At 51.8% G+C, this 20,625-nt stretch overlaps 1 protein-coding gene across 1 annotated transcript in view; it reads right to left on the bottom strand.

Annotated features, from left to right (window-relative positions):
* The window catches only part of TTBK1 (tau tubulin kinase 1), a 35,489-nt gene extending 25,201 nt beyond the window's left edge, over positions 1-10,288 (bottom strand). The window contains exons 1-9 of the mRNA XM_027126809.1: positions 10,181-10,288; positions 5,096-5,243; positions 4,775-4,848; positions 4,438-4,578; positions 3,550-3,654; positions 3,044-3,109; positions 2,502-2,594; positions 2,291-2,416; positions 836-990 (exon numbers count right to left, since the gene is read on the bottom strand). Of these exons, the coding sequence (XP_026982610.1) occupies positions 836-990; positions 2,291-2,416; positions 2,502-2,594; positions 3,044-3,109; positions 3,550-3,654; positions 4,438-4,578; positions 4,775-4,848; positions 5,096-5,243; positions 10,181-10,288 (1,016 nt within the window). The remainder of the gene's footprint in view (positions 1-835; positions 991-2,290; positions 2,417-2,501; positions 2,595-3,043; positions 3,110-3,549; positions 3,655-4,437; positions 4,579-4,774; positions 4,849-5,095; positions 5,244-10,180) is intronic.
* Between the last annotated feature and the right edge of the window lie 10,337 nt (positions 10,289-20,625).

Genomic DNA, 20,625 nt, shown 5'->3' with positions numbered 1-20,625 from the left:
ACAGGCAAGGTCTGGCAGGGTCGGGGCGTCCGTAGGCCCATCTCCATCCCTGGCTTGCAAACCCTCTGGGACCAGACCACCGTCAGGTGGCTCAGGTGGTCAGAGGGCTGGAGGGCAATTACGGCCCCACCTGGCTCGGTTTATTTAGGAGATCTCGATGCTCTCCGGCCCTGCCAGCTCCCCACTACATTTCGCTGGCTGGCTTCCTTGAGACTAGGAAATGGGTCTAAAAAAAGAATCACTTTGGAGTTCCTGGACCAATATCTTTACAGACCCGGCACCTCACGTGCTGGCAAGTCCTGTGGAGTCTCCGCAGTGTGTCCCCTGGCTCACCCCTAGGGCTGGGTGGGGAGCCCTTCTCACTCGGGCCCCTCCCTGGGCCACTCTATCTTTGTGCTTTTCAGTTAGATCTGAAATCACTGACCCATCGATTACAAACATCCCAGACTCAACTAAGAGTGCCTGGAGGGCAGGGGCTGCACATCTCTTCTCGGAGCCCCCACAGGGCCTGGTGCCAGGGCTCAAGACCTGTTCCCTGAATGGATGCGTGTGACCACCAAGAAACAGACAGACTGTGGCGCTGGGGGAATCTCACTCAGGGCTCCCTGCTCCCCAGTAAGGTCAAGAACTCCAAATAAGGATGCCCCCTCCATCTCCAGATTGAAGGGAGAGATGTGGCAGAGCTCCCTGGGATTCAAGAACCCTGCTTCTGAGCACCAAGAACAGGAGAGACAGCCAGGTGTGTCCAGGTAGGAAGAGGAGGAGAGGACTGGCTTCTCAGGTGACACCTCGGGGCAGGGGTCATCTGCCCCCCGTCGCCCCTCCCACGACTCACCCAAACATGGCTGCCGTCTGCCGGGTGTTCTGCTGGGGCGGGGTGGAGGTGCTCGTGGACAGGAGGGCGTCATTGCCCGCCTTCTCCCAGTCAAAGGCCTCGTTCTCCGCGATGCCCCGCTCCTTCATGCTGTTCTCAAACACTGACATGATCAACTGCAGGGATGGGGGTGGCGGGAGGACAGAGAGGTGACCCAGGGGCTAGCCAGGAGGAGGGGGCAGTTGCTGGGATTGCAGGGGGAAGAGAGGGGCCTTCCAGGACAGGGATGGGCCACGAGGGGGCATTGAAAGAAGGGCACATTGATTTTAAATGACAACATGCACAAAGTATGCAAATCAGCATGCAAATTATCATCTTGACTTAAGCTCCACTGGCTGGACACAAGCCCTTGGAGATCTGTCCCCTGATTTCCAGCCCCAGCCTCCTCTGCCACCTCCACATCTCAGCAGAAGCAGCAGGAGTAGTTTCCCAAACCCACCACCTGGGGTCATGCCTCTGCACAGGCTGCTTCCTCTGCCTGCAGTGCCTTTCCCACTGTCTTCTCCACTCTGAAGCCTTCCCTGAATACCCCGCCCACACGATTGGGCACAGAGCAGAGGTTTGAATTGTTCACAGGCCTATCTGCCACCTCTACATTTCTAGCAGCCAGCCCAGGGCCCAGCACAGGGTGTGCTCGAAGCTGTGTGGTCTGGGGCAACCCATGAGGCTGAGCTAGGCCTGGGGGGCTTGGCCTCCCACTGCCCGAGTAAGGGACCTCTGCCAACAACTGGGTCCCTGGGTTCAGGAGGTGGCGGCCCCACAGACCTTCCCACTTCTGACTTAGGTCTCTCCAGAGGGTTGTCTCTGCTAGCAGGACCCCCTTCACTGCGAGCCCACTGTGTGCCTGACACTATCTGTGCTCCCTGCGGTGTGTAGCCGTGCCTCGCACATAGTGGATCCTGGGCAGAACATTCTCTGATCAGTGGGTCCCATAGGGGTGTAGTGATGGCGCCTTGGAAAGAGCACTGGACTTGGAGTCAGATGTGCCTGAGCCCTGCCCTGCTCCTAACCAGGCTGTCAGGCCTCAGTTTCCTCATCTATGAGATGGGGATAATCATCCCACTTGGCCTCCTGCAGAGTTTCAGTGTAAAGTCCTTGAAAGCACTTGGCTTCATTAATTGTTAAGTGCTGGAATAATAACATAAAGAACACGCAATATCACCAAAGGCTTGTTTTAAAGCTTAAATGAGTTAATGCAGGAAAAGTACTGAGAACAGGGTGAGCTCTTGATAAATCTTAGCTGTGACTACTGTTTACAAGAGCACACAACAGTTTCTTTCGTGTGGTTGGAAGACCGGGGGAGGTGCTCAGGGCCAAGCCGGCAGGGGCGCAGGGCCTCAGCAGGATGGGTGGCGCTGGAGACAGTCACCCATAGAGAGGCGTCGGGGGCGCAGGAGCAGGCAGGCAGGCTCCCACCTGGTAATCGGGCTTGGTGAAATAGTCGAGGCTGGCGATGTGGTCCAGGAAAAGGTGGAACTCGGAGGGCATGTGCTTCAGCAGCATCCGGTGCTCGTACTTCTCCTTGATCATCCCTACCTGCTCCTGGAGACAAGAGGGCACTGGGAGATGCAGCCCCAGCTGCCCCACACGCCCTCCCTGCCCTCAGACCCAGCTGTACCGCCCTCACCTTGTCCTTGATCTTCCTCCAAGGCAGCTGACCCACTGCAAACTCCACAAGCATGTAGAAGAGGGACCACAGGTCATCGTGGCGGCCCATCTCCTGGGGGTGGGAGCAGGGAGGGGGTCACCCATGGCTCTCAGGTCCTTCCCTGGGAGTGGAGGCTGACCCTTCACTGAGGGACACCAGTCAGGGTGCCTATGGGCAGAGCTGGGGTCTCCCTGAAGTCACGGCTCCATTCCTGACCCGCCAACACACAGAATCCCACAGTCAAAAGTTCCGTGTGTGCTTTCTCATCCACAGAGATTTGTGATGGGGACAGAGAGGAGGGGATCCCCAATACAAGGAAGAAGGTGACGTCAAGGGGAGACGCCCGCCGAGCCCTCTTCCAATCAGGGTCTCTGGAGGGGCATCTTCCAGCCCCTGCCCTGCACTCCTCTCCCCACCTCCCATCACAGCTGCCTGCCCTGCTCTCTTCCTCAGCAGCATATTCTGCACCTGACCTCTGCCCTTACTGTTCCCACATCCCTCAGTCCCGCCCTGCCACTCACCCGGTTCTTGTGAGCATTGACCGAGGCATAGCGAACAGTCCCGCGAAACCCGGCCACATTCCGAGGCTGCAGAGGGGAGGACACCACCAGGAACGTCACCCACTGCCCCTGACCTCGGCCACATCTCAACCCTGCTTACCAAGCCTAATTCTGCCTACTTTAGCCCTGACTGCCTCCTCCCCCATCACCCCCCGCCCCCCGCCACTGCACTCCCCAGTGGGCCTGGTCAGGAGCAACCTGACACACCAAGCCCAGTCCTAAACCCGTCTCCCGACCCTGCTCATTGCCCCTGCGTCTGCCCTTGACCAGGCAGACCACAGGGTGTGGAAGTGGCATCCACCCAGGCCAAGGGGGAGAGGGGGACACGCCGAGTGTGGACCCAGCACTGGGTGACACTGAACACGAGGCCAGGCCTGTCTAGGCAGCTGCAGGGAAAACTGGTGAAGGGTCCCCAGATCAGGGGGTGGGGCGAGGATGCCAGGATTCCCGTGAGCGGCGGTACTCACGGGCCGAACGTCCCCCGTGGTGTTGGTGTACTGCCGGGCCAGCCCAAAATCCAACATGTAGCACTTTCTGTAGGTGGAGGGCAGCCTGCCCATGGCAAAGTTTGACTGGGGGAAGACAGTAGCTGTGAACCTTGGGGCTCCAGGCCCACCTCAGGGGACACCAAGAAACAGCTCTGGTGAGGGGCCTTCCACCCCACATACACTCACGTGAGAGTAAAACATCAATATGTACAGCAGGTCACGGACCTTATCTGAGGGGCAGGTGTGATTATGCTCATTTTAGATAGGAGGAAACTGAGAGCAAACTGCAGGCTTCTCCAAGATCACACAGCGAAAGGTGACCCAGCCAAGGTCACCTGGCTCCGAATCCTTGGAAGTCCCAGCAGGCCTGGGAGTAACTGTCCTGCTCTGAGGCATCAGGAGACCAGCATTGTTCTTGCTGTGTGACCTTGGGCCATTCAACCAACCGTTCTGGGCCTCAGTTTTCACCACTTTAAATTGGGTCCAAGTACCAAGATCCAAGATGTTACAAAATCAGCTACTTGGAATCTCTTACCAAGCCCCAGCCCCTCGTCGCCCTTCCTTCTTCAATCCTTCCATCCTTCCCCAACCCCTTCACCTTTCCAGGTTCAAGGACTATTCAGGTCAGGGGTGAGAAAAAGGAAGAGAAGAGAAAAGAGGGGAGGACACCGGCACACCCAAGGGGCAGGCAGGGGTGCTCCTGAGAGGCAGGGGAGAGGAAGAGTTGGAACTTGGGATGGAGAGCAGGAGGAGGGGACAGGTAGAAGAGGCTGTCCCCACCCAACCACTGCTCTGGAGAAGAAACCAGGGGACCCAGGGAAGGAGAGGAGGCGGGGTGTGTGCTTCAGAGGAGGGGGCAGCCCTCACCGGCTTGATGTCGCGGTGCAGGAAGCCCACGGAGTGGATGGCCTCGATGGACTCCAGGATCTGCTTGCCCAGCCGCAGAGTGGTGCTCAGCGTGAAGGTGCCTCGAGGCTGGCTGCGTCGCAGGTCAGCCAGGTTCCGGCCCTGGGGTGGGGGTGGGGGTGGGGACAGGCCCAGCTCAGCTGCCATCCGACCACCACCGCCATGACACTCTGCCCTCGCCCCAAAGGCTTGCGCCCACTCCCCATTCCTCCCAGGGCCACAGTTTCCATCCCATCCCAGGAGCCACCACCAGAGCTCCCGGGGGAGAGTGAAGGGAGGACGGGCCACGGGGACTCACCTGGAGCTGCATCACTACATAGTTAAACTTCTCGTTGCGGCCACAGCCAATGAACCTGCACACGTGGTCTTTCCCTGAGGGATACAGACAGGGGTCTCCCAACTCCTACTCCTTCTTCCTCACTCCCAGCCCTAAGGTGGGCTTCCCGTGCACTCTTGATTCCTGGTTCCCCCAGCCCTGGCCCCATGGCCACTTCTCCCACCTCCCCCTGCCCTTAGGCCCATCATCACTCTTGGACTCTGTTCCCACATCCCCTCGCCCATCACCTCTCAGCCCCTGGCTCCATCACCTCTTCCCTCCCATCTTGCCCTGGACCCGCACCTTGCAGCTTTTTGAGCACAGCCACCTCCATCTTGAGGACCTGCTTGGGCTGCTGGGCCGACTCCACCTTCAGGGCCACGTTCTCCCTGGTCAGCAGGTCCATGGCCTCGTAGATCTCACCAAAGCCCCCGCCCCCGATCTTTTTGAGCTACAGAGATGGGTGAAAGGGGAATAGGGGACACAGGGATCAGGCTGAACAGCTCCTCACCCCACCCATTACTGGGTCACTTCCTTCACTGATGGGGGCAGGGGCTGTCCTTGAAGGGGAGGACCCCGTGGCTCCCTTCTTCACCCCGCCCATCCGTGCTCCCACCTCCTCTCCTAGTGCTGGAGACAAAGAGCTCAGCCCATGGGTGTACAACTATCCACAGACACAGACACACACACACACACACACACACGCACGCACACACACATGCACACGCATGGGGCTAGATGTCAGAGTGGGCAGTGGGAAAGTTATGAGACCTGAGACTCCACAGAGACAAGGAGACGAGCCGATGCAGGATTCTGAAGAGATAATGGGCCACCGTGAGCCTTTTAAGGACAGTAAATATCACGCTCCCCCCCTCCCCCACCTAGACTGAGCCGCCTCCGTCCAGAAGCCAAACTAATTTCCAGAACCTTGCAGCTTCAGGTGGATCCCTCCCCCAGGGAGGCCAGCCCTTCCTGGGGTTGGCAGTCTCCTGAAAGATGCCACCAGGGGCAGAGAGCATTTAGAGGGAAGTGTTCAGGGGAGGGGACTCAACAAAGGGTGTTCTCTGCCCAGGTCCCCTGCTGAAGCTCACGTCACTCCCGAGGCCCCAGGTCAGACGCCCCAAACCAGGGTGAGCCTCCTGTCCAGGGGAACATGGTGGGGATGGAGGTTTGAAGAGACTCTGTGTGTTCTCAGGGAGCATTGCAGTGGAGCTCTGATGTTCTGGGCAGGCAGTGAGAAAAGGCAGAGGGGAGAACTGTGACAGAGGCGGAATTGGCCAGGGGAGATGAGCAAAGCTGAGTTACGGGGCGGGATTAAGTCAGGGGCCCAGGGGTCTTGGAGAGTGAGGGTGCTGCTGGCAATGATGGGGGGACAGGGGAGAAGGTGCTGAGTTCTAAGTTGGGACTCATTTGGCTTAAGAAAGATGTACACCTCTTTCCGCCATCTTTCTGTGTCATCATAATGGTGCGCACAAAGGTCCCAGCTGATGCTCTCAACAGCATCAACAAAAGTGAGGCAAATGCCAGGTTCTTATTAGGCTTTGCTGCTCCAAAGTCACCGTCCAGTTTCTAACTGGGGTGCTGAAGCATGGTTACACTGGCGAGTTTGAAATCACTGATGCTCACAGAGCTGGGAAAATTATTGTGAACCTCACAGGCAGGCTAAATAAGTGTAGAGTGATCAGCCCCGGATTTGATGTGCAGCTCAAAGAGCTAGAAAAATGGCAGAATAATCTGCTTCCGTCCCGTCAGTGTGGTTTCATTGTACTGATAACCTCAGCTGGCATCATGAACCGTGAGGAAGCAAGATGAAAAAACACAGGAGGGAAAATCCCGGAGTTCTTTTTCTAGGGATGTAACACATCTGTGCAAAGAAAACGCCTCAACAGAAAAAAAAAAAAAGCTAAACAGTTCAATTCTCCCCTCCCCAGGGAGCCCCCCCACCCATGGGTGGCCTGACCTCTTCCAGAGTCCTCACTTGTGTCCTGTTGGCTTGTAACGTGCCAGCCGCAGCTGATTGGATGGAGGCTGCTCTGAGCATCTGTAAACTCCTGACTCTAAGCCTCCTGCATCTGAGCCCGCCCCTTGGCATTTATTCAGCACGCGGATGCCCAATAAATGTTTAATGGTGGTTGAAACATGGGAATGGTGAGAGATAGGGGGCAGGGCAGAGCTGAGGACTGCGAGTTCCCAGCAGGTTACAGTTGTAAACACTCTAGAAAAAGAGAGAAAGATGAAGGGAAGATTTGGAAGACAAGTGGAAGGCTGGCTGGGTTCTTGTGCCCAGGAAAGAGGAGGGAGGAAGAACAGTGATAAACCGGGGTCCCTCTCTACTTGAGATGAAAGTTAAGGTCAGACTTCTAGCAGAATTTCAGAACAGGAGGAGACAGATGCAGACTCAAGGGAAGCAATGGCATGTCTTCCTCTGGGAACGTGAAACTCAGGGGAGATTCTAGTATCTTCTAGATTCCTTTACGGTTTTCTTTGTGGGAACGTGGAGGAAACACCTCATTTTCTGTGCTCCAGACTCACAGACATCATCTCAGCTCATCCCCAGAGGCTCCCAGCAACACAGGTAAGGAAGGTCAACACAGGTAAGGAAGGAACCACTTAGAGTTGTCATTTTGCACAAAAGGAAAACTTAGGCACAGAGAGTTAAGTACCTTGCCCCAGTTCACACTGCTAGTAAGTTGCAAAGCCGGGTTTCACTTAAACCCAGGGAATCTGATGCAGAACCCACAGTCTTAACTGAAATAATAGGAACCATTGACTATACTGTGATTAACAGTGTGAGTGCTGAGACTCAAGGCCAGATCTGCTCCAAAATCCTTGCTGGAGATGGTAAGGAGGGCTCGGGGCACCCAAGACATTTCTGACACCTACTGTCCAATTTCCCAGGATGCCAAAGGGTATTTCTCTACCACCTCCACTTCCAAACAGAGTCTGTTTCTCTTTCTTTAGTTCCTTCCTCACCCCCCACCCACCCATTACAGAACCTCTGGGGGCAGGGGAGTACTGCAGGCACCCTAATAATACTTTTAGGAGGCCATGAAAATGTTTTCATTTCTTTTACAATCAGAAGGGGGAAATGAACTTTTAGGTCAAAAAAATTTTATTATATAGTATTAATTTATTCCTCATTATAGCAATGCAGTCATACAATTGCAATCTTTAGTACTTTATTATGTTGGAAGGGGCCGGTAAGGGCAAAAGTGCCCAAGGCCCACGAAAGTCACAAAACAGCTTTGCCCACAGCCCAGTGACAGGAATGTTCTCTCAACCTCCCTGCACCAGACCCTATTCCTCCCCTCCTAAATTTTTTCTGGACCCTCTCCCCTGCCGAAGGACCTCAAGAAACACGACACAATAGGACTAGCATTCACTTAGGAAAAAGGAAACCAGGTTTCTTGGCCCAGCTCTGGGTGAACTGGGGTGAGTTTCTGCTTTTCCCCTTCTGTAAAATGAGAGTTGGACTAGAATATATGTCACAACTCTCCCTCCGTTCTCTGATCCTGATTCTCAGATGGGCTAATTCTTAGGAAGCAACATAGTTCAGTGACTGTTGCCCCAGCAGTCAGACAAACCTGGTTCCACCGACTAGTCACGGGAACTTGGCAAGTTAGCTAATCCCTGTGCCTCAGTTTCCACAACTGTGAAACGGGGATAATAACAGTATCTACTCCATAGGTTGTTGAGATAATGCATGTAAGGCATTTTGCATAGCGCCCGGCCACAGTAAGTGCTCAAAATAAATGATAAGTTTTTATTGTTATTATACTTTGACGTTCTGATTCTAAGGGGCACCCCTCAAGAAGAAAAAAATGCTATTATTTTTAAATACTCCACCAAATGCCACGGACCCTCATTTTCTCTTGGCACAGCCCATCTGGGCAGTTTTCTTGGTTCCTGAGCTGTGCGTCACTCTCTGTCTGTCCCTCGTGGAGACTGGCTGAGGGGAGGCATCTGGCACCCCACCCTCTCTATTTCTCCAGGGTCCAGGGAGGGAGGGGAAAGCGAGGTCACCTGGCAAAGACTGAGGGCTTGCCCCTTTCCCCTCCCCCCCCCCGCCACTTCTCTCCCCACTCATCTCCCACCCCCTCCCTCAAAAAGCACAGGAAATTTCTAACCCAATTTCACTATGTGCGTGAATACCCTCTTTTTCTCACCTATTCAATGCAAAAGTCCTCCTGCCTCCAATCTGCCAGAAACTATGCCCTGAGCAGGACCCGGAGGGGGTGAGGGTGGCGTCTTGGAGGAACACGCCTCACTTTGCCAGACCCTCATGCCTTTGATTACTGCCCTGGCTCCTCCTCTCCCAGTTTCTGTCCCCTTCCTCTCCCCCTCAGGAAGTCCCCCTCTGGGACATAGACAGCCCTTTCCCTCAGCTCTTGGGCTCCTCCAGCTCCATCCCTCACCTCCTCCGGTCCCAGAGACATCTCTGACAACGTTGCCACCTTTGCCCCTCTCCCTGGCCACTAGGAGACCTGCCCACTGGGTAGTTGTTGCCATGGAGACCTGCCCGCAGCCAGGCCCCATTCTCCTCTCAACCCCGCACCTCTGGTGAGCCGAGCACCCACCCTATGCAGACCCACAAGCTCACATAGTCACCCCAAATTCTGCCCCACATCATCCTGCCCCCATAAAAACAGGACATCAGAGTGCCCTCAAGCATCGGAAAGAAAAGGGGGGCGGTGGGACAGGGATTGATTTTTCATAGGTTCCGCTCAACATACACTACACTGCCTTTGCCTCGACCCTCATGTGTCGCCCTCCCATCCGAGAGGCAAAGCCCTGAAGAAGCTCGGACTACAACTCCCAGCAGACCGAGCAGCCCGAAGTCCTGGGCTGGAGGAGCAAGGCACGCTGGGAGATGGAGTCTCGGCATGTTGCACCTGCCGCAGGAAGCAGTGAAGGGAGGAGGATGGATAGAGAAGATGGAGTGCGGATGCGGTGGGAGCCGCCTTCAGGTCCTCTCTCCCCGAACCCAAGCTTTTCTGTCCTCTGCGGAAGAGGAGGGGCTCACTCATTGCCCTTCTCCAAGGTCCGGCAGAGAAACGGCCCCCTCCCCCACCCCCGCCCTCCTCCCCTCAATGAGCTCTGCAGCTCCTGCTCTGACATCCAACCAGGAGTTGTTGCAGGCTGGGCCCGACCAACTTGACCTAGCGGGGAAAGGGGTGAGAGACGGCGGGGTTGGAGAGAGGGCACTGGGAGAAAGCGATTGTCCACAAGTGTAGGCAAAATAATGACCTGCAAGCCATATGCAAATGAGCTTAGGGGCACCTCCCTCTTAGGGTAGGGGCGCCAAGGCACCTCTTTTAACAGGTCTCCAGATCCTCTCCTCCCATCCTCCCCCACCCGTCCCTCTACCCTGCTGGGTCACTCACTCACCACCTTCCAGCGATCCTTGACCACGTAGTTGGCCGGCAGGATGTCGGCCTGCTCCCCTCCCCCACTCATGTTGGTTTCGTCCTTAAGAGCGGCCGCTAGGCACTGCATCCGCCAGCCGGAGGGAGGGGTGTCCGCAGGGCCTGCCCTGAGGGGGCCATCTACCTGGGGGAGTGGGAAGGGACTGTGAGGGGGGCAGGCTAGGACCCGGGACCCACTTGCAGATATGGAGGAGGGGAGTTCCATTCTCCTGGCAGGCATCTTTCCCTGGCCCACTGGGTGGATGCTCCAGGGGTCAATGGGGGAAACATGGAGGTCAGAGGAGAAGACAGAAATGCCATTCACAGGAAGGGAGATACAAACTACAAACTGGAGATGTGAAAACCAGCAATGGGCACACACATGTAATGGAAAAAGGAGAGGAAAATGATTTGTGAACAGGCTGTGGGGAAAGGGTTTCCCAAAGAGACATGCTAACTAATGTGGGGAAGACTTGCTGACCGAGGGGCGCACCAGACTGGAATCAGTGCCTAGGCCGGGGAGACCTGAGCCAAGAAGGACCAGTCTGGGGATTCGATCTGTGGCCCCCACACCCGCACATTTCCCGTGCCACACCGTTCCCAAGGAACTGTGTATCTGAGGCTTATGGAAAGGGGAGACCTGCTGAACCAAAGGGTGACCCAGGGAAGACACACACCAGAGTGACAGAGACCTCCAATCAACCATGGGAGATGTGATTATCTGAAAATGAGGAGCTACCCAACAGCCCCTTGAGGACGGTGCTGAGTGAGGAGGCTGCCACCGTACTCAGAGCTGAGCCCAAACCACTGACACGGCCATGGGGGTGAGAAGCAAGGACGTGAGTGATGGGGTGAACATAAGGCGATGGATTCAAGACGTGGATTTTAGAGGTATGGCAGCCCTGTGGCCACTCAGAGGGAGAGAGGCAGGCTGAACTGGGGGGAGGTGAGGACAGCGGGGAAGTGGAAGCGACCTAAGAAAAGGCAGATGTGCCAGGGGGCAGTGGGTCTGGATGGCCAGTGGGTGAGAGAGCCTCTGCCCACACTTTTCTGTGTCTGCTAAGGAAGAAACACAGCTCTTGTCGCATTCGGATAGGTAGAAGTTGGATATCAGGGGGAGTGTCCCAAGTGTGAGGGCTGGGAAAGCCAGCCAGGGTTACCCAGGGGAATGTCAGTGTGCACATGTGTGTGTCTGTGTGTGTACCCTCTGTGTGAGTGTGTATATGTCTTTGTGTGTCTTTTTGTGTGTGTCTATCTATGTGTCTGTGTCTTTGTGTCTGTACATCTGTGTCCATGTGTGCTTATGTGTGGTTTTGTGTCTGTTGGTGTGTGATGTGCCCGTGTGTGGGCAGGGTTGAGATCTCTTTGAGATCTCTGCCACCCCGGTACAGGAACGGATCTTTTCCTCTCTCCCTTCCCCCTACACTTTTTATAAGTACACGGCTCTGGCCTCCCAGTGACCCAGGACAGTCACAGATAGAAGGAAGCTCCTCAGGCTGGATATGGTGGGGGAGGTGGAGAGGAGGAAAGTGCCTAAGATACCAGTGGATGGGGCGGGAACTCCATGAGCCTGTCTTTACTTGGGATGGACTCATTCCCCAGGGCTCCGGTGTCTGACCATCCAGGTACAGGGGCAGCGTGGGATAGCGAAGGCGTGGGAACAACCTTCCACAGGTCATGGTGTGCTGTGAGGGATCTTCAGGGAGAGGGACACTGTCACTCTTGTTCTGCCAAATGACTCAGCTGACTGTTTCCTCCAATCCACACAACTTCAGAGTATCAGGACTGTGAGGATATTAAATAGGCCTCTGCCTTCCTTCTGCCAAGTGGCAAATGGGGCATCAGGAATTCAGAGGGCAGTGAGAGCAATGGCAGGATGAAGGGAGAGGGAGGGATGGGGGATTCTGAAATAAAGGTGGAGAGACAAGTTGAGGACAAGATCGAAGAAGCAATTGAACCAGTAGGGAGGGAGCCTTAAGGAGTTAAACAGGGTGACCTCTGCTGGGCCTTCCAGTCCTGTGATGGTGGATTCTATAGACTGATGAGGAAGATGTGAGTCCTGCCCCCATTCGACAGATGGGCAAGCATAGAGGAACAGGTGAGGTGGGAAAAGGGGGAGTGGAGGCAAGAGGGTAAATGAGGGTTCCCTGCCTCTCCCTGCCCACCATCCTTCCCACTCTCTGCCTCAGAGGACTGCACTCAGCCCAGGCTAGGGTTGGATGACACAGACACAAGGAACCTGACTGCCCCATGACCGCCCCCTCAGGACCCTTTAGTGTGTGGAGGGATGGGTGTGTGGAGAGAGAGGGCTTGTGGAGGAGGTTTTATATCTGTCAGCAAGTGTGTATGTATGAGAGTGTGGGACCGATGATGTGTGTGTGTGCGTGCAGGTGTGTATGTTGGGGGTGTATATCTAGGTGGTTGCGAGCTCATCATGGCATGTGCATATAAGTGTTGGCGTGCACCTATGCAAGGTGTAAGCCAGGTGTGTGTGGGAATCTGGGAGCCCAGGTAAGGAGAGGTGAGGGAGATCAGTGAGGGTAATGGGAACAGGTGAAGAGAGGTGTGGAAGGGGGCACAGGGAATGCAGGGGACAAGGGTGACAGGATCAGAGGAGGGGGTTGCATAAGACAGAGACAGGTGAGGGATAATCATGACAGGTGAAGAGGGGACAAGACCATGAAAGAGGCTTCTGGGCACAGTTGAAGAGATGAGGAAGTAGGCAAGGAGGCTGGTGGGAGGACAAGGGAGAGAGGTTATGGAGAGAGCAGGGAACGACTGTCAGGGATGCCAGGAGAGTGAAGCCATAGGGACGGGGACAGAGGTGAGAAGCGAGGAGCAAAACCCCTGGAGGACAGGCTGGAGAGGGTGGGTGTGCTGGGGGCAGGGCGCCGATCCAGGCCTCGGAATGCGGCCCAGGCTGTGTAGGCCAGCGTCCCACCTCGGGCGGAGACGGAGACGGCACAGGGAGGGGGAACTGGAGAAGGCTGCGCTGGGAGGTGAGCCAGGCCAGAGGCCCGATGGGTTCACAGAAGGAGACCCCCTCCCCGACCCCCGCCCGGCCGGCCGGCCCCGCCCCGCCTCGCCTCGGCTCGCCTCGCCTCACCTGCTCTGAGCCCGCTGCGGCTGCGGCTGCGGCTGCGGCGGCGGAGGCAGCGGCTCCAGGCGGCGCATCCCCCGGGGACGGGGCGGAGAGGGGGCGGGGGCGGGGGCGGCTCAGTGCGGTGCTGGGAGTCCCGCTCCCTCCGGCGGCGGTGGCGGCGGCCTCCCGACCGGGACCATCCCGGCCCGGCCCGGCCCGGATCCTTCTCGGGCGACGGCGACGGCGGCGGCAGCGGCAGAGCGGGGAGCTGCCCACAATGCACTGCGCCGCCAGCATCAGCACCAGCCCTGACATCACCTCCTCACCGCCCCGGCTCTTACATCACCGCCCTTGCTCTGACGTCACAGTCTACTCTGCTCCTTTCTCCACTCCTGCGGCCCTAGGACTCTCTCTCGTATGGACCTGTTTCTGATCATAGATTCTCTTCACTGGTCTCTGCCATTCGCTTGACCCCCATCCCCCAGCAGGGCCCTGTCACTCTTTACCTGTCCCCACAATCCTCACCTGTCTCCATCCTGCTTTATCTTCTCCACTCCCAGCGTGTCTCTATCACTCCTCACCTGTTCCCATCAGCCTCAACTGATTTTCCCACATAATCTTCCATACGTTCATGTTACTTTCCTCTAAACTCATTTCCCCTCACCTGTACCCATCCTCTCATAAGCCCCCCCCCCCATTTCTTCTAACACCATCCCTCACCTGTAACTCTCACCTCGCCGTATATATATATATACACCTTACCTCCTGGCTCAGCCTGGCCCTTTCTTTCTTTGGTCCTTTCTCCCATCTGTTGACAAACTCTCGTTTCTCTTAGCAAATTAGATGCACACTCTTTACTGTGACATGAAACATTCTTCCCAATATGGGCCCAGAGAGGCTATTATTACCCTTCTGACAGATTGGATTACTCAACATTCCTGAGCATACTTTTGCAATTTGTCTCTCTCAGGTCCCTTCCTTCCATCCTTCTTGTCTTCAACAAATGCACACTGAGTAACTTCAACAGCAACCACAACGACAACAACAATAATAATAGCAGTAACGATTTACTCCTGCCAGACGCTGTTCTGACCTTTCACATATTAACTCATTTAACCCTCATAACAACCCTTTGAGGTAGCGTGTTAGTGTTATACCCATTGTATAGATGAGGAAACTAAGATGCAGAGAGGTTGAATAATTTGCCTTAAGTTACGTACACAGCTAACAAGTGGCAGAGCTGGGATTCAAACCCTGGCCCCAGGGTGCATACTTCTAACCTCTGTGCTGGCAAGAAGGATCATTGAATCTGCAAAAGTAGCCAGAAGAGACTTCTTGGAGGAGGTGCACTCGACTGTAATTTGAAGGATTAGTAGTTTTTCAACAGATGAGTGGGGCCAGGGCAGAGGGTGGGACAGACTTCCAGGCTGAGAAGATAGTGTGTGGTGAGCTGGGGGTGACCTTGTGCAAGATCATTAATGATGGGCCTTGTGTGCTGTGCTAAGGAGATTAGATTCTCTCCATTTAGTTTTTGGAAGCACAGTGGACAATGTGGTGAGCCATCAGATCCTCCTTCAGAATCCAGGGACTCATTTCCCTGGCTGCCTGGGGTGCTGCAGACTGGCTCTCTCAGCTCACTGTCTGTCTGGAATTGCCCTTGACCAAGGGAGCTGCCGTGCCCAAGATCATGTGCCCTTCTTGGGGCATCCCATAGCCAATCGATGATAGACCCGTGAGTACAAAGGCCTGGCACCATCACCCCAACTCAAGGCCACTCTGAAGGAACATCCCATTTGCGAACCCCCGATAGGGTGAGCCAAGGATTCTGTTGAGGCTGCGTCAAAACTCAGCATCTACTCTGCCCAGTGCTGCTTCCTTCAGTCCTCCCCAGATGTTGATCCTCAGAGCACATCCCAATAAGCCTACTGCATGAGCATCTCTGTCGCAGAGTCAATGTACAGAGGACTCAGACTTCTAGACAGGAAATCACTGAAGAACTTTGAGCAGAGATAAGACAGTCTGATCTGAGTAGACTTTTAGGTTAGACTTCTAGGTTGACTTTTTTCTTTTTCAGTATTTTAGAAATGTTGCTGTACTGTCTTCTAGCTTGCATTGCTTCTGATGAAAAATCTGCAGTTATCCTTATCTTTGCTTTCTCTGTATGTAATGTTTTCTACTCCTCTGGCTACTTTTACGATTTTCTCTTTATCACTGTTTTTAAGCTACTTGATCATGATGTGCCTTGGTGTAGTTGTATGCATGTTTCTTCTTTTTTTAAGTTTTTAAAAAATATTTATTTGGCTGCATCTGGTCTTAGTTGTGGCACATGGGATCTTTCATTGCAGCACTTGGGCTTTGTTTCCGTGCCAAGCTTCTCTCTAGTTGTGGCATGCAGGCTTAGTTGCCTCTAGTTGTGGCATGGCATGCGGGATCTTCGTTCCCCAACCAGGGATCGAACCCGAGTCCCCTGCATTGGAAGGTGGATTCTTAACCACTGGGCCACCAGGGAAGTCCCTGTGTGCATGTTTCTTGTGCTTGGGGTTTGTTGAGCATCTTGTATCTGTGGATTTATAGTCTTCATCAAGTTCAGAAAACTTCTGGCCACAATTTACTCAGATACTTTTTCTGCTCTTCTCTTTCCTTCAGGGACTCCAAACACTCTGTCTACTAGGCTGCTTGAAGTTGTCCTGCAGCTCACTGAGCTTTGCTCATTTTTTTCCCAGTCTTTTCTCTCACAGTGTTTCATTTTGGATAGTTTCTACTGCTATTTATTCAAGTTTATTCATCTTTGCTTTTGCAGCATGTAATCTGGTATGAATCCCATTCAATGTATTTTTTTATTGTAGTTTACATTTCTAGAAATTTGACCTGGATCTTTTAAAAATCTTCCATATTTAATTTTCCTTCTAACTTCTTAAACACATGGAATAGTAATAACTCTTTTAATGAACTGTCTACTAATTTTATTATCGGAATCATTTCTGAAACCATTTCAGTCGGTTCACCTTTGCACTGTAGGTCATACATTTCTGCTCCTTTCCATAGTGTAATTTTTTAAATGGGATGCCAAATATTGTTAATTTTACCTTGTGGTGTCCTGGATATTTTTGTGCTTCAGTAAATACTCTTGAGCTGGGCTTCCCTGGTGGCGCAGTGGTTGAGAGTCTGCCTGTCGATGCAGGGGACACGGGTTCGTGCCCCGGTCCGGGAAGATCCCACATGCCGCGGAGCGGCTGGGCCCGTGAGCCATGGCCGCTGGGCCTGCGCGTGCGGAGCCTGTGCTCCGCAATGGGAGAGGCCACAACAGTGAGAGGCCCGCGTACCGCAAAAAAAAAAAAAAAAAAAAAAAAAAATACTCTTGAGCTTTGTTCTGGGATGCAATTAATTTACTTAGAAACAGTTTGATCCTTTCAAAGCTTACTTTTTAAGTCTTTGTTAGGAGGGAACTGAGAAGCATCTAGTCTGGGCCTAATTTTCCCCACCATTGAGGCAATCGCTTTGGTATCATCTACCCAATGTCCCAAGAATTATGAGGTTTTACCCCTTCATCTGGAGGGAAAGGCATGATTTCCACCTTGTGTGGGCTCCAAAGATTGTTCTCTCTGTTCATTTCAGATGGTTCTTTTCCCACCTCAGATACTTTCCTCACACATATGTGCTGATCAGTCCTCAGCTGACTGTCCCAGGGAACCCTCTGAAGATTCCAGAGCTCTCTCCTATCCTGTGCTCTGTCCCGCAAGCTAGCTGCCTTGGCCTCCCCTTCCATCTCCTCAGCTCAAGGAGACAGCCAGGCTCAGCCTGGATCCCTCCTGCCTGCAGCCTAGAAACCCTGCAGACAATACTCTCACCTGGCTTGTTTCGTCTTTCAGGAGTCACTGTCTTAGGCCGCCTGATGGCCAATGTTCAAACGTCATTGTTTCATGTATCCTCCCAGTTTTTTGGTTGTTAAACATGGGAAGGTATACAGCAAAGGAAACCATCAACAAGATGAAAAGGCAGCCTATGAAGTGGGACAAAATATTACAAATCATATATCTGATGAGCAGGTAATATCTAAAATATATAAAGAATTCATACAACTCGAAAAAATCTGATTTAAAAATGGGTAGAGGATCTGAATAGACATTTTTCCAAAGAAGATGAACAAATGACCAACAGATACGTGAGAAGGTGCCTGACATCATTAATCATCAGGAAAATGTAAATCAAAACCACAATGAGGACTCCCCTGGTGGTGCAGTGGTTAAGAATCCACCTGCCAATGCAGGGGACACGGGTTCAAGCCCTGGTTCGGGAAGATCCCACGTGCCGAGGGGCAACTAAGCCCACGCACCGCACCTACTGAGCCTGCGCTCTAGAGCCCGAGACCCATAACTACTGAGCCTGCACGCCACAACTACTGAAGCCAGCGCACCTAGAGCCCATGCTCTGCAACAAGATAAGCCACCGCAATGAGAGGCCCGCGCACTGAAACGAAGAGTAGCCCCCACTCGCCGCAACTAGAGAAAGCCCGTGCGCAGCAATGAAGACCCAATGAAGCCAAAAATAAATAAATTAATTAATTAAAAAAAAACATGAGGAGATACCACCTCACACTTGTCAGGATGGGTATTATCAAAAAGACAAGACGGAGTGCCCTGGTGGTCCAGTGGTTAGGACTCTGCACTTTCACTGCCGTGGACCCAGGTTCAATCCCTGGACAGGGAACTAAGATCCATCAGGCCGAACAGTGTGGCCAAAAAAATAAATAAATAAATGACAAATAACAAGTGTTGGTGAGAATGTGGAGAAAAGGGAACACTTGTGCCCTGTCAGTGGAGATGTGTGTGTATATATATATATATCTATATATATATATATATATGCAATGGAGTATTATTCAGCCATAAAGAAAGGAAATCCAGCCAGTCACAACAACATGGATGGACCCTGAGGGCATTAAGCTAAGTGAAATAAGTCAGACAGAAAAACACAGATACTATATCATATCACTTATATGTGAAATCTGAAAAAAAATGACCTCATAGATACAGAGAACAGACTGATAGCTGCCAGAAGTGGAGTGTGGGGGTAGGTGAAATAGGTTGACGTGGTCAAAAAGTACAGACTTCCAGTAATAAGATAATAAAGTCCAGGGGATGGTGACAGTAGTTAACAATACTGTATTGTATATTTGAAAGTTGCTAAGAGAGTAGATCTTAAAGTTCTCATCACAAGAAAACAATCTGTGACTATGTGTGGTGATGGATGTTAACTAAACTTATTGTGGTGATCATTTCAAAATACATACATGTATCATATTATTGTGTTGTATACTTGAAACTAATATGATGCTATAGGTCAATTATATCTCAAACTTTAAAAAATCCACATGGGAGAAAGCATGACAAGCAAACAAAAAGAAGTGAGGAAAAAGCATAGTAAATATAAAGGATGAAACAGGATAATAGGAAAAACTTCCAAACATATAAGTAATCACAATAAATATAAATTGCCGAAGTTCACTGATTAATAGAACATCGGCTTTTTTAAAATGCAGATATAAGCTGCTTACTAAAGACACACTTGGAATACAGAAAGGTTGAAACAAAAGGTGTAAAAATATATGAGTCCAAAAGAATTTATTAGGAAAAAAGTGGGTCACTTCATGAGGACAAAATGCATACCACCAAGAACATATAACAATTCTGAACTTGTACTCACCTACTAGTCTCAGAATACAAAGTAAAAATAGTTAAAATTACAAGAAAAAAAATTTTAAATCCACTGTCAAAGGGAGATTTTAACAAAATTACCTCAATAATTGATAAATAAAATAAGTAAAAAAAAAATTGTAAGGATATAGAAGATTTGAAAATAAAACTATAACTAATGGGCTTCCCTGGTGGCGCAGTGGTTGAGAGTCCGCCTGCCAATGCAGGGGACACGGGTTCGTGCCCCGGTCCGGGAAAATCCCACATGCCGCGGAGCGGCTGGGCCCATGAGCCATGGCCGCTGAGCCTGCGCGTCCCGAGCCTGTGCTCCGCAACGGGAGAGGCCACGACAGTGAGAGGCCTGCGCACCGCAAAAAAAAAAAAAAAAAAAAAAAAACTGTAACAAGCATGATCTAAGGTGTATGTGTGTATAGACTATCATATATATAAATAATATATTATCTACTATATTATATATTTAGGTATTAGGTTATTTTTATGCATAGATATCAATACTATATACATACATATCTATTATATACACAGTGTAATATATGTGTATTTATAATATAATATAATATATATGGATCTGAAATAGATATAACAAAATTTTAAGATTTGATGAAACTGGGTAGTGGATACAAGGATATTTGATAAACTATTCTTCATTCTTTTCTCATACTTGCTAAATTTTCTGATAAATTTTAAAATTCATAATTATTCACAAGAAAATACAAAACTGAGCACTAAGGCTGAGTCTCCTGTTTAGGCCTTTATAGATTCCAGACCCAGGAAAGACAAGGACTAGGACCCCAGATGTTCCCCACTTTGACAAAATTGTCCTCATAAATGACGTCACCAGCAAGAAAACAGCCTAGACGCTGGGATGGGGAGGAAATCAAACTAAGAATGTACCTGAGGGGCTTCCCTGGTGGCGCAGTGGTTGAGAGTCCGCCTGGCGGTGCAGAGGATACGGGTTCGTGCCCCGGTCCGGGAGGATCCCACATGCCGCGGAGCGGCTGGGTCCTTGAGCCATGGCCGCTGAGCCTGCGCGTCCGGAGCCTGTGCTCCTCAACGAGAGGGGCCCGCGTAATGCCAAAAAAAAAAAAGAATGTACCTGAGTAGGTGGGTATAGTATATATTAGGTATAGTGCATATTGGGGCAGAAAATCTCAGCGCTGCTCTCCCTACAACATTCTGAGAAGGGAAAGTCACATTTGAAAAACAAAAAAACAAAATATAAGGGAGGGTAAATCTGCTGCCTGCCACTCCTTCTTGGCTGGAAGTGATATTTGATCTGGGAGTTAATGGCTGGAGTGCAAGGATAAACGGGAAGGGATACCCCCCATGCTTGGTTTCTACTTTCTTTGAATCTCTCCACTCATCGCACATCCCTGCATGACATTGATTTGATTTCTACTCTTGAGCTAACTCTGGCCCTTCTCCAAGCCAAACAGAGTCTCAAGTCTCAGACTCCTCTTCACTCCTTTATTTTTTAGTTCTTTGAGTGCCCACTGAGTGTCTCACACAAAACACATCCTTAAAAAAATGTATCCCCAAAGCTATAGCTTAAAAGAGATTTAAAAGGCCTATAAAACAATGAAGAAGGTTAAAGTATATGACGAGGGATGCACATTGGGTGATAAAACCATA

Source organism: Aethalodelphis obliquidens, unplaced genomic scaffold, assembly GCF_003676395.1.
Source record: "Aethalodelphis obliquidens isolate GAN/ISIS:26980383/991018 unplaced genomic scaffold, ASM367639v1 scaffold31, whole genome shotgun sequence".
Classification (NCBI taxonomy): Eukaryota; Metazoa; Chordata; class Mammalia; order Artiodactyla; family Delphinidae; genus Aethalodelphis; species Aethalodelphis obliquidens.
This window is presented reverse-complemented; position numbering and strand designations above follow the sequence as displayed.